Genomic DNA, 27,851 nt, shown 5'->3' with positions numbered 1-27,851 from the left:
CTTTTACTCTCTCTGCTTTCTACCTGTCTGAATGAAGGGTAGACTGTAAAAAATGTCCAAATAACTGTAATCCTAATAGTAATAATACCACCGTAGTTATTACTGCCATGCCTCATACGGACCACACTTCAGGACTTTGAATCAACAGAAACTCCACAGGTGGGTTTTTCCGTATATTTCTCTTTTCAAACGTTTCCTAATACCAATCTGTTAGCAAACATTTCACCAAAGAAAGGATGGGGGGGAGACAGAGGAAGAGAGAAAAAAACCCACCGAGCTCCGAGCAGTGGCTGCACTTCAAAGTGAAGTGGTTCCTTCTCCCATGGCTGACCCCGCTCGGAACACGGGGAGTACTCTCTCAAACGGGGTCCACCAGAGGAAGCCCAGCCGCTGCCAAAAAAACCTGTCCACATGTGGGCCCCAGAGCCACTCCCCCCCCCTCCGGTTATTGACCAGGAGGCAGGGCTGTGTGAAGTCCACCCAGGTTCACTTCACCAGAGGGGACCATATCCTCTGGAACATGTGGAAGACACCAGCTGTGGATATTAGGTAGCCTGTGCTGGAAAGTCAAGGTTGTACATAAATAAACATTGCCTTTTATGTGTTTATAAGAAGGTAGTGAGATTCTTTAATTCTTCTGAGGTCGGGGGAAAATGACTGGGGTGTATTTTACGTCATGTTTGGTTAGCCGCTTTTGAGCCATGTTTGTTTTGGTTTAGTAGGTCTTTTGTCTCAATGACTGTAATAAATATTTCATGACACCTGCCGCAATACGCAGTGGCTTGAATGAAAAGCTAACAAAGGGAGTTGTGGAACATGTCAGTTCTGATGGAGGCCTTATGAAAGACTCCATGTACGCTCTCAGCTTTGTTTTGTCTCTGACAGGAGAATCATAGAGGTAACCGCACAGTGCTATTGTGCTTGGAGAGTCAAAACTTCACTACAGCCAAATGTCTATTGTGCCTGAAGATACCTGAATGGGGATTTTGGCAGAGCTGTCTATGTGAAAAGGTTCTAATATTGATATAGGTATAATTTCCAATCAAGGTGCAAGATACATTTTCAATGTATAAACCGTGTTTGATCTTTACTTTTTGCAAATACCCAAAGGCATGTTTTTCCTGGCACCAGTAATTAATTTAGAGACATAGCATACGGTACATTGAGATCTCTGTGTACCTTGCCAAAATACCGCTTAGCTCAAATTTAAAACTACACAGGCTCCACGGTTGATTCATGTGATTCAGCTGAAGCCCGTAATGTGATTTTTGTAAAGAATTTGAATTATGTAGCTTAAAGATTCATTGTATGCCTTTTACAATTTTGTGAAATACATGCACTTACATAGAGAACCTTCGCAAACTAGCCAGTAAAGGTTAAATAATCCAAAAAGTTAAATAATCTCTCATGTTTATTTTGGAATACTCATTGACTTTTCTCCCAGACTTATTTATGCATTATGCATTACTGGCAGTGATTAGGTGTCTTTACTTTATTTGCAAACATTTGATTCAAGCGCTAGAAGGAGTGTAGTAAATACTTTTCACTGTTGTTAATGTTGTCGATTACTCTGTTCATTAGCTAACGGCTAGTTCTACGGATACAAAGATATATTGTCTGAGGACAGTTTTTAAAGTGTCTGTTATGTAATGTATACCACAGTGATAGTTTGACAGAATTGTGTTTCACTGATTTATAACTTGGACTGGCCCCACATCCTTTCACAGAAGCTGTTCATTGTGTAAAAGGAGGTGGGGCATGTAAACTATGGTGTTTCTCTTCGGAAGGGCTGTCATTCATAGGTGAGGTGTACCCCGGTCTCATGAAGACCTCCTGCTCTCTGAATACAGCGGAGTGTATTTTTTTGTTTTTTTTTGCAAACATAAGCGTGTTTGAGCATATGTGCTTGTGAAAGTTGTCAATATGCACACATCTCATTTGCAGAATCTGGACTGTTTGCTAGTCTATGTGATGTTGGAGCTGGTGAATTTATTTAGTCTATAAGCTGGCGCTTGTGAAGAGAGACCATATTGTTTTAGCATAGTCTTCATTGAAGTGAACTCATAAATATGGTATATTACCAAAACTGGGAGCTGAGCATAGACTGTGCCCATTATGCGATGATTGGCTTAGGCCAAGAGGAATGTTGTCGTGGTTACCTCCAGGCGAGGGTAATCACAGATACGCGGCTATAGCCAAATGACGGACGGTTTGTTTTCTCTTCTCACTTTAGCATGTAAGTGCCCCGGCTGGGCATCCAGAAGCTTTGAACTCGCTTTCGGGTTTCGGGGCTCGTGCTCTCGAAGAACCAGCGGGGGCTTGACCACAGGCTCCCGTTGTATTCCGGAGTGCAAATACGAGCTGCGTGATTTGCACTCGGGTGCATTGAAATTCCCCCTTCAAAGGAAGCGTCTCGCTCTGTGTTTTGACTGGCCCAGCATGGATAGACCTGCTTCTGCTCATGCTCAGGCAGGGTGCAGTACCAAGCATGAGATAAGGGCTATCATTGGGCCGTTTGAAGGGTTTCCCTTTGTGAAAACATATGAGGAAATGCATTTCTAGCACTTGGAAAACTGCAAAGCCCTTTGATGTGTTATGCAGGGTAACAATCTGGACCCCATATGAGGAGAATGGGCAGCCATCTTGTGATCAAGGTACACTGATGCGGCATCCCTTTCCTGGAGAACCAGTTGTTTTGTTATGAAGTGAGATCTCCTAGTGAGACTCCATAAAAGCTGGTAGCCTCTGAATTTTACTGGCAAGGGTTTAACTGCCAGGTGCATATATTCATGTGCCAAATAGCTCAGCTCACTATAAATGAGAGTTCTGGATGTGAGCTCGCTAACCAATTCCAGTTGTTAGAAATCTCAAAGAAAAAAAACCCAGGAGAAATGAATCCTCTGGGTTACTGGTAACAATGTCTTCAAACATCTGCCTTATCAAGCAGAAAGGGAAGTGAAGATGTCTACAAGGAGGGCTGCAGGGATACATCCGCTGTTGGGGGAAGTGCGGACCCGCTGTGCGAACACCGCCAGGTGTTTGCGGGGGCGTGCGACGCCCAGTCGTCCGTCAGCGGCCTGTTGGAGTCTGATGACAGAATGGAGTTTGTGGCAGAATCGGAGCGGTTCTCTCAATGGGGGGAAATTTCAGTCTCCCACCCAAAACCCAGACATCAGTGGCTGTAAAAACACCTCCAGATCCAGTCCTGGAGCTCAAAATAGCTGCGCTCATGCGTCAGCCAGATAAGGCAGGGAGGGTCTGGACTACATGCAGACACAGTGACAGGGCAGCAGTTAGACGGACCTAGTTAACCAGCAAAGCTGAAAAGTTATTTTCAATTACGTTGATATTTGAATATTCTAAATGTTAAATATTTGAGAAACTGAACACCAATTCCCCCTATTGACTATGTCGACATAAAAGAATAATTATCAATGAACTGGCTGCCATCAAGGCACTGTTTTATATATACTGGTTAAAAAACGTTATTCCTTTTTTGTGATTGATTGATATGCGTGATTGTATTTCACCACGGACTGATTTAATAGTGAATTGAGAAATTGTCATTCATAATCTCATGCCTTCTCAAATATTTTGAATAAGAGAAGATTAGATCTCATCTCATCTCAGCTCTGAACCAACCTGTTCTTCAGGCACTCTGTTACAGCACTGGCCTTTGAAGAAGGTTTCAGAGAAGGGTTCTGCCACAGGAGGCAGATTCTTTCAGAGATTATGAGTTGCTCGACAGTTTCAGCTCTGTGCTCTTGTGCGTGCCTCGTGCATACGTGTGCATGCGAGCGCGTTGGCGTGTTCCCCGAGTGCTGGTGTGGCTCAGCGGCTCAGCGGCCGGGGTGCGTGCGTAGCGCCACAGCTTCTCTCCGGCTGCCCAACTGTGGAAATAGCTCCGCTGCAACATGAGTCTCCCTCGGTCAGAACCACAGCAGAGTAAATCCCTAATTACCCGCCGGGGTTAAACCGCGCGTTCGCGAAGCCTAAGGGTCAGCCAAGAGGACGAGGAGGAACGGCCCGCGCCAAACAGAAGACGGAGGCAAGATAGCCGACCACAGAGCAACTGCCTCTCACTGGGGGCCTTCCCCCATAGTGACCTGAGATGAACAGCAGAGTCCAGACAATTTTATGGAACCACAATGCTGGTGGGGGTCACTGGAGGCTGTCGGTAGACCGCCACCGGGGTCGTGTGGGGGATTTTGGACTTTAAATGCGTCGTGCAGCTTAAAGGCTTGCAAGGAGAGAGGATTCGGGGTCACCTACTGAGAGGCAAAAGCGAAGCCTCGGAGGTTGGTTTACCGTGGAATTCCTCCCTCCATCGGGCATGCCCGTCAGAGCTTGTGTGCTCATGCACGGGGCTGTGCGCTGAAAGATAAATGATTGTTTAATTTATTTCGACAGAGTCAAACTCGCAGCGCCGCTGGTCTGAAGGCCGTCCCAACGCGTTGCCACAACCTATGGCCCGAAAAAGGAAGGATAGCTCAACAGCTGCCTCGAAATCAACAGTCGGCTCAAGTCACTGACCAGTATGTTTCTGCTACAACCGAGCACCACCGCCAGGCACACGCTCAGTGTTTAGACATTAAACTCCTGAGGAAGGAAAGCACAGCATCTGCTGATCTCCTGTGTGGTGCGGGACATGGCTGGCCACGGCTGACAAGGCAGTATTTCTCCTGCTGTAATCAACAGTGTGTCAAAGTGCCATTTAGGTGCCAAACAGATCTAAGGATTTGGAGAAGAAACATCTGTTTGTCTCGAGGTCCATCATCTCAACGTAAATGTTGGAGACCGTTGTGTTTGAATTGGGATTCAGTTGTAAAACCCAAGCTAAACAGGAGTAAACTGTATTGGTTGTGAGACTCTGACTGAGATCTAGCACTTGCCCTTGTGCTTTCTGTGACTGTGGATCCCATTCCAAATTTAATGGACCCTTGTCAGGTTTGTTTCCTTTTTTGGAATGTGCGGAGGTCCAGCGAGCATGCTGCTCATCATACTGTTTGGCAGCTGCCTTGTGAGTTCAGGGGAGCCCGGGGAAATGGGGGTGTGTCCAGTAGGTGGGGCTTGTGCTTTCCTCCTGTTGTACCTGGAAACAGGACCCTGTCATGGTCCTGTTCTGAGATCAGGGTTTGGCATGTCAATGAAAACAGCGGCTGTTATCAGTGCTGAGAACAGAAAGCAGAGCAAAACTGACACGCCCAGTCCTTCGCACACCCTCGTGCTTCATTCTTCCCCATTTCATGTCACAGTAATACCACCATATACAACAATATAGGCCTATTTTGTTGTGCTACCACGACTGAGGACACAACTTCACTAATTCAGTAGTTTTTCATCGGTTTTCTCAGTGACTTTGTTATGGTGGATCTGTTTGAGTCTGTACCCAAAGATCTATTTGAGCCTGCCCTCCTTGTTTCCCCTGCACTCCATGGCTCCAAGCTCGAGGCCCTCCACACTCAGAACAGCACAGATACTGTCTGCGCTCATACATACGAGGGTGGATGGATACACCTGAAAGTGCCACATCACACCCGCTGTGAGGGAAGCATGAGTCATACAAACAAATGATCCTGTGCGAGCACCTGGACACGGAGCGCTGGTGTTATTTCACGCTCTGCATTTCAGCACTCGTCCGGGTTCATTTTTCACCGGGCGAGGAAGCGCAGAGCGTTGCGTCGAGCAAACGGCCCTGTTTCTGAGTTATTGCACACGGGGGATGTCACCTCCAACCCTCCTAAAAGCCTAATCATAAATCTGCGTCAACAGGTACTGTGCCGGTGAGCAAAGGCGAAACGCACGCATTCTGCTAGAAGCCTTCTACTTATCGCGCCCCTATGCATTTTTAAATCTGTGGATAGAGGAGGGTGTCAAATATGGTAGGACTGTTGAAGGAAGGAAGATCGGGCTGTCCAGCATGTGCTGCTGGTGCATGCGAAATATGTGGCAGGCACTTTTGGCTGGGTTGGACACATGCGAGTTGGATTATGACCCCTGCTCTGTGGCTATGGCCTGGCTACAATCCTCTCGTCTAATCCTGAGCCAATTCAGCCGCGGCTTATGGGTCCATAAAACCCCAGCGATTCCAGCAGCTGTTTACACAGGGAGTGCTCACTCTCTCTCTGTCTCTCTCTATGTCTTTCTCCCTCTCTGTCTTCCTCCTTCCCTCTCTCTTTCTCCCTCTCTCTCTGTCTTTCTCTCTCTCCCCCTTCTTTCTCCCTCCCTCCCTCTCTTTCTGTCTCAGAGGCCCTGACATAGTGAGAGGAATTGAATCTGTGTGAGAGCAAGCGAGGGAGAGAGATTGTTGAAATGCACTCGGAGACCTTGAAAATCTTTGTAAGCCCAGTTAGAGAAAAACCAAAATTTGAGCAGAAGAGAGAGAAGCGCATATGAAGAAATGTACTGCAGTGCTGGACAATAAATTACTGTATGATTAACATAACTTCTGAACACTGGCACTGCATGCCAGCTGTTCACTTTCAAATAAGCAAATAGAAGTAAATTAAGTGCACAGCATGGATGTACTTGTATATGAACACGCATTGCCATTAATGTAATTATAATTGACTATACTATTTACTATTTATAGTTCAGTCATTTAGCAGATGCTACAATATATGCATAGACTTTATGTATTTACATGTATTATTGAGCCCCTGGAAAGTGTTAGCAGTGTTAGTCTAAAGGGTAATGGCAGTTGGCGGTGTGCGGTTAGTTCAGAGATGTGGAAAGAGACGTGGGGTGCTGAGGGCCCGCGTGGTGCGGAGCTGCTGTTCCACCTTGATCATCGCTAGGTCACCGAAGCAACAAATCAAGAGGAGAGATCAAAACAATGAGCCCGGCAGGGACGCCAGTTTCAGACCGGCCTAATTACACAACCAACCCTCTGTGTGGAGGAGGTGGTCGGTCTGTCCAAAGCAACAGAACTCTGCTTAGCCACAGAATGGGCGGATCCTCCTCCCTCAAAAATAGTCATAACCTGACGTTTAATATTGCATCTGGGTGTTATCAAGGAAAATGCGTGTATGGGGGAGTGGGGGTGTGGACTTCAAAGGAATGGTTCCATCAAAATAAAATGTATATTTGTCTTTAGAGTTGAATGGTGGATTTTCTCCTGTATGCCATTTTCCTGCAGGGCATGCTTAATGGCCTGGTTTTAAACAGACAGTTCCCATACCGGTCGATTTCAATCAGACTGCCTGACAACCTGGTTGTACAGTATGCATGACTGCCTGTGTTTTTTGTTCCTATTCAGCAAAACAAAAGCAAAAAAAAAAAAAAAACACAAGAGCGTATCATGCAGTCAGTCAAGACAGAGCTCACGAACTGAAGGGTAATGTGAAGGGGCCAGGAACCGTAAGTATAGTAATTCCACTGTTGATGAGACAGACAGGCTGGAGCTGGGCCAGACCGTGCCATTGTGTTATATTCTCCTCTTCTGTTGCAGCCCGCCGCCCACTCTTAGCAGGGCGCTAGCGTCGAGGTGGGCACCGTTCACGGGCATATTTGCTTTTTTGGCAGCTAGCGTGCTGATCCGCGTTCCGGCTTGTTGTGAGACTTTATGTAATCATGTGATCACTCTGGATTTGTTTATCCTCGTCACAGAAAACAATGGGCTGTGTGTTAGACTCGCACGTATGTCAAATGGAGCTAGGAACGTAGAGCTGTAATGGTGCTCTCTTTACTTCTCTCTTTGAGTTGTTTTGAACATTAGGGAGCATTGTTCATAGAATGCTATATAGTAGCGTCCTGTTTTCAGGGTCTGTTGGTAACACCTTTAGGAATTCATATGATTAAACCTGTTCCTCTCAGGAGAACTCTGGCCTCTGCTCTTTTAAGAAAGGTTGTCTCACAGTGACCTCAGATTGCGTGTCCTGTTTCTTCCGTACGGCATGAAATTGCTGTTATCTAATCTCAGACTGAGCGAGTTATCTGGTTAACGGGAGCGAGACCTGAGGAAGGGAATTAAAGTCATTATGTAGAATGTACTCTGAAAAGTCACGGTGATATAAGATACCGTATTTTAAACGGACCCACTGATTTCCATCTTTGTGGACAGGTTACAGCTGTTCTGAGGACAGCTGAAGTGTCCTCTAAGATGGAAAGCCCCGTTCTGCTTTGTGTAGGTTTTGATTATAATTTTGAATAATTGTTCCTGCTTCAGATTGTTTGAAAGTTTGGTCATGAATCATTTAAGTCAGAGTAGTCTTAAATGAAGCCTGGCTGGGCAGAACTGCAAGCTACCCATTTTTCAAGAATGTTACGAGATACACATCTCTTTTTTTAAAATTTCAGGTAAGGTAAAGGTTTGTTATTTAAAAAAAACCTTGAATTGGTCTTTGGGCTTCTTTTTTTTCGCTAGTTTTTGGCACTGCCTCGGAGAGTTGATTGTTGTGCAGTTGAACCTGTGACCCTCTCTCATCATTTCTCTGGGTCTGCGGTGAGCCGTGTGTGTGGTGAGTGACATGCCTCCTTCCCTCCTGCCCCCCCACAGGCAGCTGTAGTTGACGTGAACACACGAGGCAGAGCCTGCAGCCGGCAGCAGCGGCAGCAGCAGCAGCAGCGGCAGCAGCGGCAGCCATGGCTCCCCGCAAACGCAGCGGCCGCGGCATCTCCTTCATCTTGTGCTGCTTCAGGAGCAGCGACCAACCGCCGGAGATCACCTACCGCCTGCGCAACGACAGCAACCTCGCCCTGCAGGTCATGGAGCCCACCCTGCCCATGCCCCCCGCCGAGGAGCTGGACGCCATGTTCTCAGAGCTGGTGGTGAGTACCGTGGGCGGGGGGTTTTGGGGGGGAGGGGTGTGATGTGGCCTCGCTGTGGTTTTTTTTTTCCATCTGCCTAGGACTTCAAACATGACCCTTGGTCTTGTATCTGAACCAGGTCCTGAATCTGAGCCAACAGCAGTTTTGTTGGACATAATTATTTCTGACTAATGCTATTAAAATTGTATTATGCTTATTTATATTCATAATGTAAATTACTTTAACTTTGTAATCTTTTTAGAAAAGCATTGGAGAGTGGAGAAATATGGCCCCTCATTTTCACTGCAGTTGCTACTTATATAATAATAATCATAATAATAATAAAAATGTATGTTCCCCCAAATTCCATTTCTTTAAATATATATCAAACACTGCACAAAAAACATCTTGTTAGCTTTATGCATTGTTTAAAATAGTCTTCAGCATGACATACAGCTACCATAAAATAACATTTTTAGCTCGCTCAGCTGTAAAACTATAGCCAGCTAGGTATGGTAAATACAGACATGATTATGCAACTCAGCTGGACATAGATGTATTATCGTGTTTTGCTTTAGCTGGTTACGTCATCAGTGATGAATTCCAATCAGTAATGGTGATGTATGGGAAAAGAAACAGTCAATGACTAAACAAAGCAAACGGAGTCCACGGTTACATTATTCCCGGTTGTTTTAATCCACTTTCTGCTGAGAGCTGGATTGTGTGCGTGTGAGTGCCACTTATTTTTAAGCACCCAGGTGACTGAGCTAACCACGGATCAATTGGAAGTGGCCCTCCTTTTAGGCAGTACAGGGGGATTACAGGAGCGGAATCGCTTGAAGGCCCGTGCAGGAGCTTGCGTTTACTGCTCCCACTTCCCCCCTGCCAGTCTCAGCTCCTCTTGGGGGAGAGTATGCAAATGCCTGCTTCTTTACACATCAATAAGCCTGCTGAGTGCCCTGTGTTTGGCCTCCTCTCGCTAATTACATTTTCAACTGCCTCGCTCGCTCTCCCTGACCTCAATTGAGTTGGCCAAGTGTGTGAAGACTGCAGCGCCGGGCTCCAGGAGAGCCCTTGTTTCACAGCAATTCTCCTTTTATTTACCCACAGAAAAGTTCTGCTTGAGCAGCTATTGACTTAGTTGGGCTCTTTTATATATATATATATATATGGGCCTTAAAAGATGTGAGAGCAAGTGGCCATACAGAACCGTGACTGTTGGAGAAGCTTACTGTGAGCACAAAGGAGCCTGCTAGATGACCTCGTTTTTGGCAGAGGGGACAAACAGGAGTCCTGAAGTCCTGCCATTCTTAACAGGGTGGAGTTGGGGGGTGGGATGGGGGGGGGGTCCAGCGCAGTTATCCCAAAATTCTGGCCCCTCGCCTGCAGAATACATCATGGGGGGAGCAAGCACTGCTCTTTCCTACAGAGAAAAAAGTAAATCATCCTTTTTGAGAGATGGTGCTGGAGATGAACATCCTCCTAGCTCTATTCAATAAGCATGATCTCTTAATTTGACTTCATTTTGTAGGAATTAGCATGGTAATGATCTTATGTTATTTGTCTTGGAAGCCAATATAAAGTGGAATCACAAGATGTCTCGACACAGTTTATTTTATTTCATGCTCTGACTTATAAAATATGAATTTTTAAATAAGAAAGCTGCTTAACTCAATTAAATTAACTGAAGGTCCATTCAATGTAATAGGGGAGGAAATACATAAAAATGGATGCAGTCTGTAAATAGAGCACATCACTCATACCACCTGTTATTGTTTATCTTGTTGAATCTGTTTACATTCATTCATAAACAAAAATAAAAACACAACAGAACATACAAAAAAACTTTATACACTAGAAAAAGTGTTTCCGACTAGTTCTGATGCTAAGATTAGCTTTGATCTTCTCTCCGTCCGCACGGTCCGGAGAGGGGAAAAGAGGCCAGCCGTTGTGTTCAGTCACAGATCGTGTGTATGAACTCGATGACTGCAGACCGCATGAAATGATGATGCGGCATGAAATGATGTCTGAAAGAGGGCATGGGGCGGAAGTCAAGGTTAAAGCAGATGCCGAGTTCTTCCTGTTTTTCCGCATGCCGGGGGTTTGGCATGTGGGGTGGAAATTGCCCCGCATTTGAATATGAAGTCTTGTCTGTTGGTCCCATGATCCTCTCTGTCCAGCTAGACAGTGTTCCGGCATTTCTGCATTGCAATTCCGGAAGTGAAAACCATACGTAAAGACATACCATATGTAAAGGCATGTAACTTAAGCTTTGAACATGAAAGGCAGTATTGAATATTTCTCATATGTACTACACTGTTGTATCAACATATTTTGAGGGCATGCCTACTGTTTCTTGTGTTTTTATACTAATAATGGTGTTCAACTATTTCAAAAGTATATGGGGGCAGTAATGCTGCTCTAAAGAGGTGTGAAGCCAAGCTGCATAATGTGGCATCGATTTATAAGGCATGCAACACCTTCTCCTCATCACCGCTGCTGCTGTTGGATCAGGCCAGCATAAGGGCTTCTGTCTGGAGGCCTTTCTGATGAGGTCACCCCGATCGAAGCCTTCGCCCCCCCTCCCCCCCATCCTCCCCCATAAACACAGGGCTCCGTTCCCACTCCCCCGCGGCTCCTCCCGCCATAACACGCACGCGTCCAGATTCCGCGTTAACGTAGGAATCCGTGCACTGCGCTCTAATGGTCCATCAAAGCGGTGCAGTGGACCGTTCGGCCCCCATTCTCTCTCTCCCCCCCCCCCCCGGGTTCCCTCCAGCGCGAGTGTGCCCCCGCTTTGCCAGCCCCCCGATTTTCACGCTGTTACCAGATGCCCTCGCGGTCAGGAGGCTGGTCCTGCAGCCGCGGGCGTCGCGCAGTGAGCTCACGGCTCCCCCCCGGTCCGAGCGGCGTTCGCGCTGGGGCGGCATCTGCGGCCATTGTGTGCCGTGAAAGCGCTCACAAAAGGCCGAAATTGAGTTGTCAAACAGCGTCAGCCGGGGAGGTGGGAGAGACACTGTGCTAGGTCTGGGTTATAAGTGCTGGCCAACTGGTTGGCGTAGGAAAGTATAACATCCTTTCAATAAACAAGGACGTTTAGCTTTTGGTGTGAGTTTTTCTTCTTCTCCTTCAGGCTGCAGTGTGTCTCATTGGCACTGCTGGTCTGGGAAGCGGATGAGTTCCACTGGATGCCCAGTGTAAATGACTCTAATAGAGCTGCTCATAAGAGCGTGACGGACAGAGGCCCCTGAACACGAGCAGGGGGCATGAGCACTCTCTCTCCCCAGGCTTGGTACAGCAGGGCTTTGGGGCTACCCTTTCAACATGGCGGTGCTGTAATTAAACTCCTCCACCCGGGAGGGAAGCTGAGCTGTGCCTTCGGTGGGCCCTGCGTTACTCCGTGCGGGGTTCGAGTTAACGGTCAGCGGTCATGGTTGAAATCCACGGGGTTGGATAGCGGTCAGGAGGAGTGGGCGCGAGTCGCACAATGAACCGCAGTCTCCCTATCGAGTTGCCCTTGGGCGGACTGAGAGACGCGGGGTGGGGACGGGGCGTGCGGAGGGTGTCTGACGCACACCGGCTCTCACGGGTTATCACAGGGCGTACCGGGAGACGGAGAGGAAAGAGAGCAATGGAATAGACATCAGACAGGATGCGAATCCAGCATGGCTTCCTCAGACATTTGTCACAGCATGCGGACGGCGAGGAAATAAGTCTTTGGAGGATATGCATAGGAAGCAAGTGATATATCGTCATGGTTGCGGGCTCAGTGTGGGGAGGGGGCCCGGATGAGAAACCTTCTCACAGGAAGTGATAGATCGTCGGTTGTGAGCTGGAAGCAATTAGGTGGTGTTTTTGTGGTACTTGTCTGGTCTCCATTCCTGAATTAATTTTCATTGTGCCCTAATTAGCCTGCATTCAGCAGTTAAAACACCTTATGATCATATTTAAAGTTCATTGGTTTTCCTCACTGTTATATAGCTAATAAAACTAGATTGTTGAAGCAGTGCCCCAATTTGGTCTCTTTGTGATTAAATGAGTTGTAGACTAAACACCTTTCTTAATTACTACAACCAGGAGTATTTAAATCATAACAAACATGGTTTGTGTAAGAAATGGCAAACATATGAAATAAAACTAAAATAAAAGGAAAACAAACACAAAAATGGCAGTAGCACAATCGTATTTCCTAACCATTGTATACTGCTTTGCCTTCGTGGTCACTTTCACGTGATTTCCTCTTGAACAGTTGGCCTTAAAGTGGTCCAAATATATCTCCGATTCAAATGTCAAAGTTACTCTACATTACGATAAACTAAAGGGAAACATTAAGAATGTTGTGATGATATTTTTGACCTCTGACACATTTGATTAGCCCTGGGTTGATGATGAAATGAGGGGTAAACGTCGGGGTCAGAGACAAGTTTCTCTTCACTTGGCTGTCTCGTCCTGATGTCACCACCAAAGACACTGGATAGCATCGGCGTCTCAGATCAAGGAAGAGATCTCCAGTCTGGCGGTGATGCCGTGTCTCGGTATGCGTGTTTGTGCTTGCGAAAGGTATTTTGTTTCCTTCATGCTTTTTTGTCGCTGCGGGTTACTTGTCGGCCAAATGGGGCAAAGATTTTTCCTTTCTGTCCTCCCCGGCTGTGGTCACGGCAGAGTTTTAGGCCAAAAAGGACAGGGGGTTATCTTTAATGACTCTCAGATGAAGCTATTAACATTGCACCCAAACATCTGGAGCGAGTTTGGCCGGAGAGGGTTGCCAAGGAATGCTATGTGGGTTACATAAGAGCGCAGGTAATAATTTAACGATTCCGCGAACGGCCTTCGGCCGCCATGTCCGAATGAGCTTTTCCAAAGAAGCACCAGAATCTCTTTCGGTAGAATCTTTTACCGCAAAAAGTGCCGGATTCTGCCGGAGGACCAGATTGAGCGCTGGTGCTTTAGGGGGTGGTGAACTGCGAATGCAAATGCGCGTTGGAGAATTTCGGTCCGGCCTGCCGTGGAATGGGATTAGATGTCCGGAGGGGAAGGACAGCAGCCCTGGCTGGCCTTCCGTGTCAGAGCCTGCACCACAGGCACCCCCGGGGAGAGAGCGCGAGACAGAAAAACACGTGTAATTGCATGGCTGCGCTCCCTCAGCCCGGAGTTCAAATTGTTTGCAACGGCTAATGGTACGATGAGAATGCGCTCGAAATAGCAGCGGCCGCGGCGATGCTCGCCCGCCAGCCCAATCTCCCGGGCTTTCGGAAAACAAAGAGCGCCGAGGGCTTTTTCGACCGCGGTTCTGGTCTCGTCTCCGCGACAGCGTTCCGTCTGCCCTCACGATTCCACTGGACCCGAGCCCACTGTAACCAGACTTGGGAGGATCTGAGTGGCGAAACAGTGTTCCGGCACCGTGCCACGCAGGGTAGAAATTGCAGTGATTGGTTGATTCGTGGGAACTAATCGCATTGTCTGCAGCTCACCTTAGGCCTCTGGGTGGATTTGGTACACTCTGTGTCTTTCATTAAATGCGTTTTTCAGCGTCAAGAGTGGAAACAGCTGTATGCTGCGAGGAATATTGTGCAGATTGTGCCGTCTACTGCAGCAATATCTTCAGCGCTGTTTGAAACAGTCTTGCACAATCCTTTCAGCTTGTGTCTATTTCTTTGTATCACATTATATTCAGAATTTTATAAACATATCTAAAAATTAAATCTTTTTCTTCGCATGGAAATTCAGTTTATGTTGACTGTTATAGTATTTGTATCCAGCATACGGGTATATTAAATATTAAGTGCTCATTTTTTGTATTTGCTTAGTGATATATGCATAATTGTATCAACAACAATTGGCATTGGTTGTAAAATGTGCTGTCATCATTACAGCAGTATTGGGAATTGTCCAGGCTGACTGGAGATGTACTGACCGATTGTTCTGTCCTTTCTCCATACAGGATGAACTTGACCTCACAGACAAACACAGAGAGGCCATGTTTGCTCTCCCAGCAGAGAAGAAATGGCAGATATACTGTAGTAAAAAGAAGGTAAGGATGTGCTGATACTGTGACTTTAGCTCCTGACAGAGCACACTGCATACTGACAGGTCAAATGCACAGAAATGAGGGAAATATGGGCCTATCTGTCCTTACACAGGTGAAATATACTGCAATATATTTTAGATACGTGGACACGGATAATATCATGATAAATTTATTTTTCTGCAGAAATTTCTGAAAGACAATAATTTGCATAGTTGCCCATATATTTGAAGCATCTTTTCTGATCTTTATAATATATAGTAATAATAAAAAATAAGAATCCGTATCAATATATTGCAATATACTACAGTTCTGTAAGGGTTATCACACCTCTGAGTACCACCTAACCTTTGCATGCAGATTGCGTGCGTGTGTGCGTATGTGCGTGTGTGCGTGTGTGTGTGTGTGTGTGTGTGTGTGTGAGTGTGAGCATGAGCATATGAATGTGTGCATGCTGTATATAAAAATAAATTCATTTCATCATGACTAAAGCAAATGAGCTGTTTTTTCTTTCGGGGGCAGTGTGGGGGAGCGAGTGTGGAGTGAACCCTCTCCAGTGAAAGGGCTCTTTTATCACTGGAGCCAGACAAAGCCCTCGGCCTCCCAGAGCCCCCCCTCACTCACATCAAAGCTGTCCGCTTGTGTCGCCTTCTAATGGGAACTTACTTTACCTAACTTTGGGGAGTTGTTTTCTTAAATGGATACATTTCCTGGAAAACATCTCATCTATCAAGTCTATAGCCCATAAATCTTTCACTGAGCGGAATGGCCTGCAATATTAATGCCCCTCGTTCATATCTCAGACGTAAACTTAGTCCAAACAAGAAAGTTTTAGCCAGTGAGGTATTACGCGCGTTTAAATTCACAAAAGCGGGGCTGTGCCAAAAGTGGTGTGATATTTAAACAGATCTGTCTGTAAGTGGGTATCAATCTCATGGGTTCCCAGTGCATACGCCTCATTAAGAGATCTGCCCTAATAGGTTGTGACTGTTACTGCAAAGGCAGCCGAACAGCTGGTGCTGACCAATCAGCAGCCTTCTGTCCCCAGAGCTGTTGAGTGGCATGGCTCAAGGCCACTGGCAGGTGCAGGATATCCTGAGCCAGAAGCACCCCCTAGACACCACTTCAGCGTATCCCACAATGCAATGTGACACAACATCCTGTCATTAACTCCAGGTGGTATGCCAGAGGAAATCATGTCCACACAGAATATGGCTAATACACTCACAAGAGCCAGACCTGTCTGGCCTGGGCTGCAGGATCATGTGGTCAGCAGAATTTCTCCAGCGATGTGTTCGGTTCCTGCTCCTTCGCCGAGGCCAAGCGAGGGTTGTGCTGCTTTGCCAAGCAGGCCTAAACGAACGTCCTGGGTTATGTTAAGAGATGCTGCAGAGTGAGAGGTGTTTTCAATAGGAAATGCTTGCAGTTTTTTGCTTGCAAGGTAATTCCCTCTTCTGGTTCCAAACACAACATTCTCTCTGGTTTGAAGCAGGGTCCCTCCTGGGCCCAGCCAGAGAGCAGCATCTGTTAGTAATCTTTCTGGATTTGAAACTGAACGATTTTGAGACAATGAACTGCAGGGCTGTGTGATGCATTTGTTCGCAGTCCTGTGTATCTATGGTATATGCTCGAGTGGAATCTATATGTGTGTGTCTGCATATACGTGTGTGTATGTGTGTGTGTGTCTGTGTGTGCAATTACGTGTGTTTGTGTGTCCATTTTTACCTGGTTCAAGAAATGAATGGCCCAGTAGTTTGATTAAAGGGAAACTTGGAGCGTTATTTTGCCATCGGAAATATATGCCTGTTCTCCCAGTGCTCTCTGACCTAAAGGAAATGGACTTCTGTCTGCATGTTCATGTTTGGCTGCTAACTATCCGACTCTCTCATACTGTATTTCATGTTGCACTCCTGAAAAGGGCATTCAAACTGACCTTGACATGTTAATGCACCCACCGATATTTCCTCGGTGTTGGTTTTCCCCTTCAGTCTTCAGAGATGAAAACTGAGGATAGTCCTTGGTTTACAGATATAATCGATAGAGTTGAGCCAGTTCCTGTTCAGAGGCTCTTCCCCGTTCCCTCAATTTACTTCAAACGGAAACGCCTCAGAAGAAGTAGAGCCTCTGTGACCTTCTTCTGTTTCTGCTCCTTTGGCTTGTGTTTGCTTTGCCTCTTAATGACACAAGGCATTTGCATTGAGTTGCACAAAAACCTTTAGAAGTTGCTTTTAATTTGTATCCTTTACTGACCAATAAAAAACTTAAACCTGCAGATGTAATGGAACCATAAACAGGCGGAGGTGTAGAGTAATGGTTAGAGAATTAGGCTTGTAGGTTTGATTCCCAGGTGAGTCACTGTTGATGTACCCTTGAACAGGGTACGTGACCTGAATTGCTTCAGTAAATATCCTGCTATATAAATGTATGATATTTAAAGAGTGTAAATGGCATAAGTCATGAGACCATCTGTTTATTTCTTTAAAAGTAACATAAAAGGACTTGCAAATTGAAAGCCAACTGTCTTTTGGCTATGCAGTCATCAGTGTTATTGTAAAATGATGGAACTAGGCAAAAATTGTTGCTTTATGGTGGTGTTTTGGAATGGTAATATTATACAACAATAAACAGGCTGGTCTTTAACAGCCAGCCTAAGTGTTGCTGAAAGCTTTCTCTCGAGATGTTGCCTTTAGTAATATTGTGGTAACTTTTCAACTGACTGCATGAAGGAATACATTTCTAATGTGTGAGATGATCCAATGACTATTGCCGATGGTTCTGTAACGGATTCCACTGTTCAGGCCTATCAGGGCATACACATTTGAATCATGAACCAGATTAAAGCCAGTATGATATGATAGATGTGCATATCCTTAGCTGAATTTGCTGCTTGTTGAACTTCTTGTACGTGATCCATCGCAAATATTGTACACAAATACACACCCTTAGCTCATGTGGAGTTTATTTTGGTCCGACGGAGAAAGCCTGTCATCCAGCTCCATATAAAAGAAAGCATCATTCAGCTGCGGAAGACAGCCTTCCCAGCTGGCAGGAGAAGAGAGCGGAGCCTTGCTGTGCTAAGGACAGAGGGCAGGGAAAGGATATGTGCACTGAGCATCTTGATCCTGGTGGTTAAACTGTAACAGAAACCTGAACACTGAAACTAGTGTGGGGGTGTGTTGTGTGTTGTATCCTCACCATGGCAACAGATACTGTATATAACTTTCTCCCCGGAGGAGAGTTTCTTTCTTTCTTTAAGTCAGGAATTTGAAGTTCTTTTTTTTTAATGTGTGCCTTCAGAGACATCCAATACTGCGGGCATTGTTCTCCATGAAGATGAAATGCATCGGCGTTTCTCCCCAGATCTTCAAAGCTCATATAAGGCACTGCGTTCTTTCATCAGCGGCAATGGTCTTCATGATTTACTGAATGCGTAAATAAAAATCGTTGTGGCTAGTGTCTGGTGTCAGAATGGGAGGGAACGAGTCGTCACAACAGAACAGAGAGATGCTGGAGAAAATAAATAGAATATTTTTAGTGCCCTGCAAGGAGAAACACCCATTTTTTTCTGTGTTGGTGTAGAAGATGGAGACTACTGGAGTCTTCAGGCCTGTGACAGAGACTAGGAAAGGACTATGCTGCTGTTAGTCAAGACTGTGCCCTTGGAGTGCAGGTCATGTGAGGCCTGCGTTGTGTCGGTCAGCGCCAGTGTGGTGTGGGAGACGAGGCCAAGTGATAGCACTGTTGTTTTGGTCACTGCTGTGCGGCCTGGATGTACAGGGCTGTCTTGTGTGGGAGTCGGGAGAGTTTTCTCTTTCACACACAAAGCATTTGGAGGTGGCAGCCCCGTGCCACATTTCACGTGCGGCCATGATCGCTGACCTCATCCCTGTTGCCTAAGCCCCCCGTCCCAGACGCCGCGTTCCCTCCCCCGGCTGTCTGATCTCCCGCTCGTGTCCTGGGACACGACCCTCCGATCCATCAGCAGTCCCCGCACCAGCCCCTCTGTTTCACACGGGCTCCAACTCAGCATCCCTCTGTTAGCGCCTTGCCACAGAAAGGGAAAACTGTTCTGCAAAACTGTTACACGCCGTGGTCTCTGTCGTCTGCAGGTCGTTTGGAGGCCGTCCTCCAGAGAGGGCGCTCTCCATGTTCGGACCCGTATGCCTGCGATCCCTGTGGGGGGGGAGCGTCCTTCCCCAGTCTGAAGATGGATCGGTCCAGGCCTAGACCAGCACGGCCAAAACGTGCATTTTTGCCACATGTGCAGCTTTAGTATTTATGCCTTCTTGACGTGACTCGCATTTTTCTTCCCCCTACGAGTGTTAACAAGTCTTGGGTTTCTGGCGAAGGGAGGAGCCCCGTGAAGCAGACTTGTCCCATCATATCGTTCCAGCTGAGGTATTAATCAGCCGCAGATAACAGGAATGCGTGGCGCCCGGTTCGGCTGCGGCCCCCCGTTCAGCCAGAGGGGCCCGCGGCCCACACTCCAGAGTTTGTTTTGTGGGGGGCTGGGGGAGCACGGGGTTCGAGGGCCGAGGCCGATAAATCAAGCGCAGATGTCTCCCTAAATGTTACCAGCGGTGACGTCAAAGCTTTTCTGCGGATTGCTGTGCCAGAAAGTCACCTCGTTTGCGGAGCTGAGAAAGCATGGCAATCAGAACCACCTGGTTCCACTCAGTACTTATGTCCCCCCCACCCCAACCCCAGTCCTCATGCCTTGTTTAAGGATCCACTTGTTGTACATCTAAACGGAATGGTCAGGGATGTCGAAATTCTCATATTCTCTGCCAGCAAATCTGGGATACACTTGCTGTAAAATACATTTTGCATGTGCATCGATAGCTTGTTTACACTTGATGGGAATCGTTTTTGACACGAAGAATCCCTTCGGCAGCCTTGCCAGAATTTGCTGGTATCAAGGGCAATGGTTTTGAGATATCTATGGTTAACAGTTTTTTTTTTTCTTCTGATTTTTACTAATGCTGTCAAGATTGCAGTGAACGGGGTGGTGCCCATTAGTGTGGCTTGATGTGCACAGTTTCCCTCCTTTGCTGGTATTTTTTGTGGGTTCTGGCAATTGGGTTCAGGTTATTTTGTGAGCATGGCAGATAAAAGCGCTGTAATCTCTCTTGGGCACGATATCTCTTGGGTGGGATATCATCCCTCTTCAGTGAGCAGCAAATTAAAACTGCTTACCTAACCTCACCTGCTGTGGCCCAATTAAGGAGCTAATTATGAGTTGCCTGGGGATTTCGGGTGAATTGAAACTAGGGTAATGAACGTGTGAAGGAGAAGCAAAAAAAAATCTTGTTACCCTGCCTCTATTAAAAAGAGGAAAAGAAAGTTGCATTTAACGTTTGGAATCAAACCTTTAAATTCTCTGGAATTTGACCTGGTTTCCCCTTCCCTGCATGACATCCCAGCATGCTTGTCTGCCGAAGTCCCCTGTTGATCTGGAGTGCAGTTGAGATTTATCCTGGTTGTTGCACGGGCCCAGTGATCATTTATTTCTCGGTACAGCAGGACGAGAATACATCCATAAAGCAGTTGCAAGGAAATGTGTGGGTGGGAGTGGGTGGGGTAGGGAGAGGAGGAGGAGGGCCGCTCCCTCAATCCCCCTTCCCTTCTACACTCTGGCCCCCGAACATCATGCTTGGATAAGAGACAGAGTTCGGTGGAGGCAGGGCAATAATGCCAACTCAGCAGTGAAGCTGGCCCCGGTCCAGATGGGCTTGGCACCACTCCCTAAAGACCCGAGTGTTTCTGGGCGATCGCCGTAGAAGGAGGAAACCTACTGTTCCAAAAGAAACAGGAAGGCCGGCCTCCACTCACAGGTGCTGCTTTAGATTCAGCGGTTTGCTGGTGAGGTGGCCCTCAGCAGTGAGACGGAGGCACCCACCACCCCACACGTCCGGATCGTACACCCGCACCTCACCCGCTGCAGACTAGCCAGTCACTCAGTCAGCTCATTCAGCCACCGTGCTTATGAGGACATGGACACACCGCTCTGGGGAACAGCATAACCAGCTCTCCTGATTTGAAGGTTTAATCCACTGCTTTCAGGATGAGCTCTCTGTCTGAACAGATTTGGTATTTAATTTGGCTTCAGTGTGTATTTAACAGAGCAGGTGAGGAGATGTTTCAAGAGTAATGATCTCCCCGACTGTTTCTGTCAGTCTATACTTGTCACTGTTTGTTCTGAAGGCAGCCTAGCATAGCTCCACTGTATACTCAGAACATGCACCAGCCTGAAAGACTGTGCTTTGCACTCAATTTTTTTGTGAAGCGCTTTTTAAGTGCCTGTTAAAACTCCCTGACTGGCCGAGGCACAGTGTTTGTAATAACAGCTCTTTGCAGGCGGTGTGTATGTCAGCATATCATCAGAAGGTGTGTTCTGGCGCTGTGTGCAGCAGCCCTGGCAACACAGTGACTCTGTGACTCCAGGAAGTTAGTCCAGCTCCGCTGAGCTCACTCCGACCCCGCTTTCCGCTGGCTCTGTGCCTCTTCTCCCATTACCCTCTTCACCGAGGGAGGAAAGGTGATTTGTAATTGCCGACAGGTCCACAGAAAAGGCTGCGCTCTGTCAGTTGTTTACCCCGGAGAGATACGGCACTGTCCTTAAAATGGTATTCTCTATCCGTGTTTCTCCCCACACATAATTCTCTTATCTGCTGTCATAGCCAGAGCTCTCTCCCTCCCTGTTGCTGAAGCCTGTTAAAATTTAAACAGTAAAGCCCCTTATCCTCTGCCAGGCTGCTTTGTGCCACCCAGATGTGTTTGTCTGGCCTCTCCCCAAAGGTTGGCGAATGCAGTTTTGAAATATGCAATTTGAGGTTACCCGCAATTGCTGGCATAGAGGGAATATCAAAATATCATCCTGGTATGTTCCTGTCTGTGCAGAGACTTTGGGAGTCTCAGAGATGACATTGTTGTTGTCATTGATAGTTTATGGCCTTTAACCAGAAAGTGATTATTGATTAATTGAGTGCATTAGAGAGGGCAGTGCTGGGAGGGGGAGGGGGGGAGAAGGCATGCAGGCAGCTGGAAACCCAAACCACTTTGTTCCAAGCCCATTACTGGCGGGTGAAAGGGTAATTAGTTCTCTCTGTTTTATCAAGAGCGCTGAGGAGTCAGAGGTGCTGGAGCACACTCATGTTTACCCAGGGCTGAGAGGACCACGGTTCAAAGACAGCACTGAATGAATGGTGGAGGGTTAATTCAAGGGCAGTGTGTAATCACTGGGGACCATGAATCTTGCCTACTGTATCTCAGAAAGTCGTGCTGTGTTTAACATGGAACAAAACACTGCAAGCACTTTTGTAGGTGAATTGCCATCAATCAGCTTTTGAGACCTGATATATGGTTTGGAAACTGAAACTCTTTTGGAGCATTCACAACCATTAATAGCGGTGTTTAGCAAGGGGTATTCTGACTAAATACTGTAGTTCAAAATGTTACATAGTATAAAACGTACGATGAAATAATAAGTAAATGGCGGTGTCCATAACTTCTTACACACAGCCCTTGTTGTTATAACTTGGTCAGCTCTCCAGCTTTAACCCCAGGAGGCCAAACTATTTGGTCAAAATCCAGCAAAGATATTTTTAATTAATCGCATTATTTTCAGAACACTACCATAAAACAATAGGCCTGCTGGTTATTAAAATGAGATGTGTTTACATTGGTTGCCAAGTCACTCAATCTAATTATCTGGCACCAGAAACATCTTCCTGAATGCATCTCTTCTACTGTGTAGACCCAGCTTGCATGAAATCTTAGTTGAAGGAAGCTGTAAATTGTTAAGCACTACTGAATGCTTTCCCAGTCCTTGATTCTATAGAGTGTATAAGAACCCCGTCTGTTAAGATGTCTCTGGGAAAATAATTTTTTGTAATCTCTAACGAATGTCCTCTCAGGTTCTCCATCTGTTGCCAGAACTCCAAACAAAAGGACCTTTATCTCTGATTCTGCTCTACAAAATGGTTTGGAAGAGCTGCACTTGTAGCATTAATGTTAGGGGCTGGGAGTAGGGGTATTTGAGTTTCTGTGTAGTCTTTGCACTTGGAAAAGGAGTGCTCAGTGTTCCCAGACACGGAAGGTCAGTGAAAGTGGGAGAGAGAGAGAGAGAGAGAGAGAGCAGAGAAAAGGCTTCAGTAGAGTTCAGCAGTGTAGGTCAGGTGCACCGAGGTCGGCTTCTTCTCTGGTCAGCTTCCAAGGCGCTGGTTCCCCCTGTGCGGTGACGTAACTCAACCCTGGAAACCCGCCACCCGTTCCTCGGGTTCTGGGGGTACAGAGTGTGAAATGAGCGAGCATTGTCCTGTTAAGACGCTCAACTGTTGGTGGAGCAAGCACTCGGGCAACGAAATGGCACTTGATTAGTTTTAGTGGAAACAACCCCCCCCCCCGGCTTTGCTCGCCTGTTCTGTGTGTGTGTGTGTGGTGCAGGGTGAGGGGAAGGCTGGGAGGTGGGGACAGGAAGTGTCCCACATTGTAGAGACGTTCCGCTTGAGTCAAGGTATTCTTCCTTTCCTCCCCGTTTGGGACAACCCGCCTGTGTCCTGACGTGCTCCCTTTGTGGGGACTTCTTGTGAAACGGAAAAGCCGTTTTGGAGGGGGAATCGTTAATGCTGTTTGGAATAAGCTTTTCCCCCCATTTATTAAAAAATCCCTAAAGCAAGCAATTTCCTTTCACGATTCAAAGTCTGGGACTTTTGTCTTTGCTTTATCTTTGTCCTAATGCTTTTTTTCACTCTGCCAGTGTGCTTGGAAGATACATTAGGAATATTGTATGTCGTAGCACTTGTACATGTACTCTGTCCTGCAATGGCTCTTGTATTTGTGAATATGCATTCTTAAGCGTTAACTAGGCAATTTCCCTATTGGGCCTGTCCACAGATGATAAATGTACCGATGGAATGTGCTGTTGTCTTTCTCATGTGCTCACAGCAGTGCTATGGGAGTTATGTAATTAATTGTTGTCTCATTTTGCTGATATCTTGGATAACAGATTTAATACCAAAATTGGGAGTTCAGTACAGATTGGGACAATTTTCAATTTTCATGGCTGTAAATAGAAAAAAAGGGATGTTCCCTCTCATAGCCAAGTATGACCGAAAGAGCCAGTTTTAGATGTAGAGATGTGGCTGCACATTGCCTTTCCTCCCCTTCCCTACTACTCCCACATCTCGCTTAATGCATTGCTTTATTATTCTTCCAGTGACACAGACGGCACAAATTTCCCTTTCCTTCGCGCACAGACGATGGAATGATGGAGGGAGGAGAAATCGCGCTTCGGTCCAAGTTGTTCTGCGTGATTTACACTTTTGCCAGTGCTTAACAAGCCTCTGAGGAGGGAAACTTAGCTTTGAGTCTCTCCCGAGTCCTCATTCCCCCCCAATCTGTTTGTTATTCCAGGAGCAGGAGGAAAACAAAGGAGCCACCAGCTGGCCCGAGTTCTACATTGACCAGTTGAATTCCATGGCGGCCGTAAGTATAAGTAATTGTCATAATGGTGGAGTTGGAACACTTTTACCCGTAGAGCCAATACATCACTGCTCCGGGTGCTCTCAGGGCTGTCATTAGAGAACTATGCGATCTGTTAGCTTGCTGTATTACATTAGCCATTATATGGTCTCTGTCATTTAATAGGCATTTTTCCCCCTGTACAAGCTAATTGGCTTATTATACTTAATTTGAGGAAAATTTAAGAAATTATAGCTATTTAGAAGTACAGGATTAATGGATGTTTTCTGTCAGACCCCAGTCAGGCTTTGCTTGGGGCGATACTGCTGGTAGGTTTTTTATGATGGAGCATGTCCCACATATCTGTAAACAGCATTAAAACATCCATAAAAACAGCTCCAATTTTCTGCCAAGGATAAACAAAATGGCAGAAAGGGTAATTGTACACCTCTGTGACGTGCTTATTAAGTTTATCAGGTATTTTAATGGGTATGAACACTGCGTGAGTTTCTGGAGGAAGTCTGTGGTTATTATGAACATCAGTATCTACTTCCATAGGCACCTCATGATTAGTAGAGAAGAAGGCCATTTGATTGGAATACTTATAATCACTCTTACTGACACCTTCATTTTCCTAGATTAGATTGACTTTGAGCATTAATAGTTCAGAGTGAAAGATAAAGGTAATGAATTGCACTGGTGGGGGCAACTTTTCCTCATTCAGTGTATGTCCTGTAGTCAGGATTACGGTTTAAAACCATTTATATGGTGAGTAAACCATTTGCAAGCAAAACAATTTTAAGAAGACTTGTTTGTGTACTCTCTCCGATAACTTGTCTGATCTTCAATACATTATTTTCAGTTTTTCTTCCCATGCCCAAACCTCGTAAAGATCAGATACTCTGTTAGGGCACTTTTTGAATACATCACACAGTAATGATCATAAGCAAATCTCACTCGATATTCCCCCACGATATGTTTGCGGTAAAATGAATTATTTATACTTTGTGGCTTGACAAGTGGAAGACGTGAGTGAATGTGTTGGGAGGTCACCTAAGAGAAGGAGTATCAAAGGTTATTCAAGAAGAAAAGTGTAGGTTGAGCTGTCCCTTGTCTCGCCCTGACAAGCCCAACCGACTCGACACTTAAAGACAGCTTTCAGCACGCTGTCAAAGAACCGTACCGAAATTTGGCTGGGGTTCGCGTCCTCCCCTCGAGAGGGCGTGAATTCAGTAACACGACTGGAGGCCCTCCCTTTAGAATAACAGTGATGAAGCAGAACACCTGACATGTAGGGTTCTTTTGCTCATTAATCTGGGCTGTGGCCTGACGTTCCCCCTTTTGTTGTGACAACCCAAATTGGGCGGAGGGGCTCAGAAGACTAAATAAACACATAGGCTTGTTCGGAGTGGGTCCGACACCACTGTGGGGGATTAAAGGGTTGGTGGATGTTCTCCCAGCCCTGCTTTCACTACCCGATTTGTTGACATGATCCCGGGAGACGTCCAGCTGGGACCGTAGGCCCTTATTTATGTATTCCCACCCAGGGAAGGGGGACAGAGGGCATGCGTGCGGTCAGGGCTGCCTGGTCCCTAAACTGCACTCTACACCACACGCCCGGAACTGCACTTAATTTAACTGCCCCATGGCAACTTTCATTGAGAAAGGAGGAAATTCATCAGTGGAAGGCAAATAAAAGGGCTCTTGGTCAGGGGGTTCGGATGCAGCCCTTGACTGGTTCTAAAAGGGACTATTGTGTTACTAGGCAGGGTTGTGACCTCTAATCTACCCCCCTCATGCTTTGTAAGTACAGACCTTAGTGAAACCTATGGAATGGAAAGTTCATCTGTATTTTTTGCCCAATAGAGGAAGACTCTCCTGGCCCTGGAGAAGGAAGATGAAGAGGAGAGGAACAAGACAATTGAGAGTTTGAAGACAGCTCTGCGGACACAACCCATGAGGTAATGGTCAATGATTCATTATAAATGCCACGGATCATGCAAAGCATTCAATGTAGTCATGTAGCGCACACTTTGCTCATATACTACACACACACACACACACACTCATAGCACTGTGACCTCAGAAGCACCAAGTTGTGGAATACCAATGATGCAGTAAATGGAACTAGTTCCCCAGCCCCTTAGTGTTCTGTTTAACCATGTCTGCAATAGCAACCATGCATTATTTAAGAACACTCAGTAATGCCTCAATACTGTGAGGGGAAGAAATAGGTTACCAAGCTCTAACAATGTAAGATCTGTAACTACATGCCTATACATGGGTAAACAGATGTAGCGGGTTTTCTCTTGTGGCAACACAACGGTAGTAAACCCCCATGAAAAAGGCAATGGTTGACTGTGGATCTATGTGAGGGGGAACTGACTGGGTTGCTTGCAAACAAAGTCAGCCCCACACTCTCCAACTCTCTCCCTGCAAGCCGACCACAGAACATCTAGGCCTTGTGAGACATGGTGAGGTTGGAGAAGGGCTGTCTCTCTCATGGTGCCAGCGTCTTGCATTACCACTTTAGTGTGAGTTTATGGCATCTGCTTGTGAGGTAACTCATGCTGAAGCATCACAGGGTGTTTTTGCTCAGATTCCAAGCTGAAGATAATCACATAATAAGTGCAAAGGATAGTATTTGAACTATTTAAATTGAAGAGAGAGAACGGTGTTAATACTGGTCCCTAATCTCTTCCTTATAACAAGAAAGTATGTAATGTACCTAAAACTTAGAATTGCAGTTATGTCATATGAAGTACATAAAGGCATTTCCTCTTTATTGGATACAGTCAGGTGCAGATGGGTAATACATAATTAAACTATATCAAAATATAAAATAGCCAAAAAAATAGCATATGTATTTTGCTTCCCTTAATTTGAGCTAAAAATTCATCATTGACTTCATTTATTTTCACACAGTAGGCAGAGTTCAGTGAGTTCCCTGTACATTACAGTATGTTATGAAAAAGCACATGGCAGCTTTTGTTAATTCATTATGCTCAGGGTGTCACAAGACCATTTATTTTAAGGTCAATGAGCTCATTCATGATTAATCACAAGGCTGCATTCAACATGCTCCTTCACTGAACAATTAGTGGCCACTTCCTCTCTTGAATGGTACTTCATTAATAACGTAGTGCTAAGCCACACGTCTACGGATTGCTTATTCACACACAGAGTGTAATATGTCTCCCTGCTTTCAAAGGCTTAAATAGCCTGTGTGCTTAAGAGGTTAGGTTTCCACTGCTCTCCATTCATCTCTTCTCCTCTGGCGTCCTGTCAGTCTGCCATTGGACGGTCTTCCGCCCTCACCCTTCTATTGTGGCACTTGTAATTAATGAGGTTTTTATGAGGTCACTGAGGCCTAATGAGATCTTTGTTTTGAATTGCACTAGGATTAAGACAAATGTTTAAGACCTGTTAATTATAGATGATAAGCCCAATAAACCGTGACTTTTTACTTGGTTGCGTTGTTTTGGTCATGTCTGAAACCAGCATTTAACTGCATTTGCAAATGTTGATTAACAGGTAAGGGTGAAGGGCAATATTTTTGTGTAGTAGTCCAATATGACTAATCTGGTGGTACAGTTTCATCGATGTGCCAGCTGCT

General features: G+C 46.0%; 1 protein-coding gene across 3 annotated transcripts in view; it reads left to right on the top strand.

The window, feature by feature from the left end:
• daam1a (dishevelled associated activator of morphogenesis 1a) overlaps positions 1 to 27,851 on the top strand; it is a 73,182-nt gene that overhangs the window by 24,989 nt on the left and 20,342 nt on the right. For all 3 annotated transcript variants that reach the window (XM_064323557.1, XM_064323565.1, XM_064323550.1), the window contains exons 2-5: positions 8,498 to 8,769; positions 14,690 to 14,779; positions 24,188 to 24,259; positions 26,102 to 26,196. In XM_064323557.1, the coding sequence (XP_064179627.1) occupies positions 8,584 to 8,769; positions 14,690 to 14,779; positions 24,188 to 24,259; positions 26,102 to 26,196 (443 nt within the window). In that variant the 5' untranslated portion in view covers positions 8,498 to 8,583. The remainder of the gene's footprint in view (positions 1 to 8,497; positions 8,770 to 14,689; positions 14,780 to 24,187; positions 24,260 to 26,101; positions 26,197 to 27,851) is intronic.

The sequence above is a fragment of the Anguilla rostrata genome, chromosome 1 (assembly GCF_018555375.3).
Source record: "Anguilla rostrata isolate EN2019 chromosome 1, ASM1855537v3, whole genome shotgun sequence".
Classification (NCBI taxonomy): Eukaryota; Metazoa; Chordata; class Actinopteri; order Anguilliformes; family Anguillidae; genus Anguilla; species Anguilla rostrata.
The sequence above is the reverse complement of the archived record's forward strand: the minus strand, read 5'-3'. Positions and strand labels throughout refer to the sequence as shown.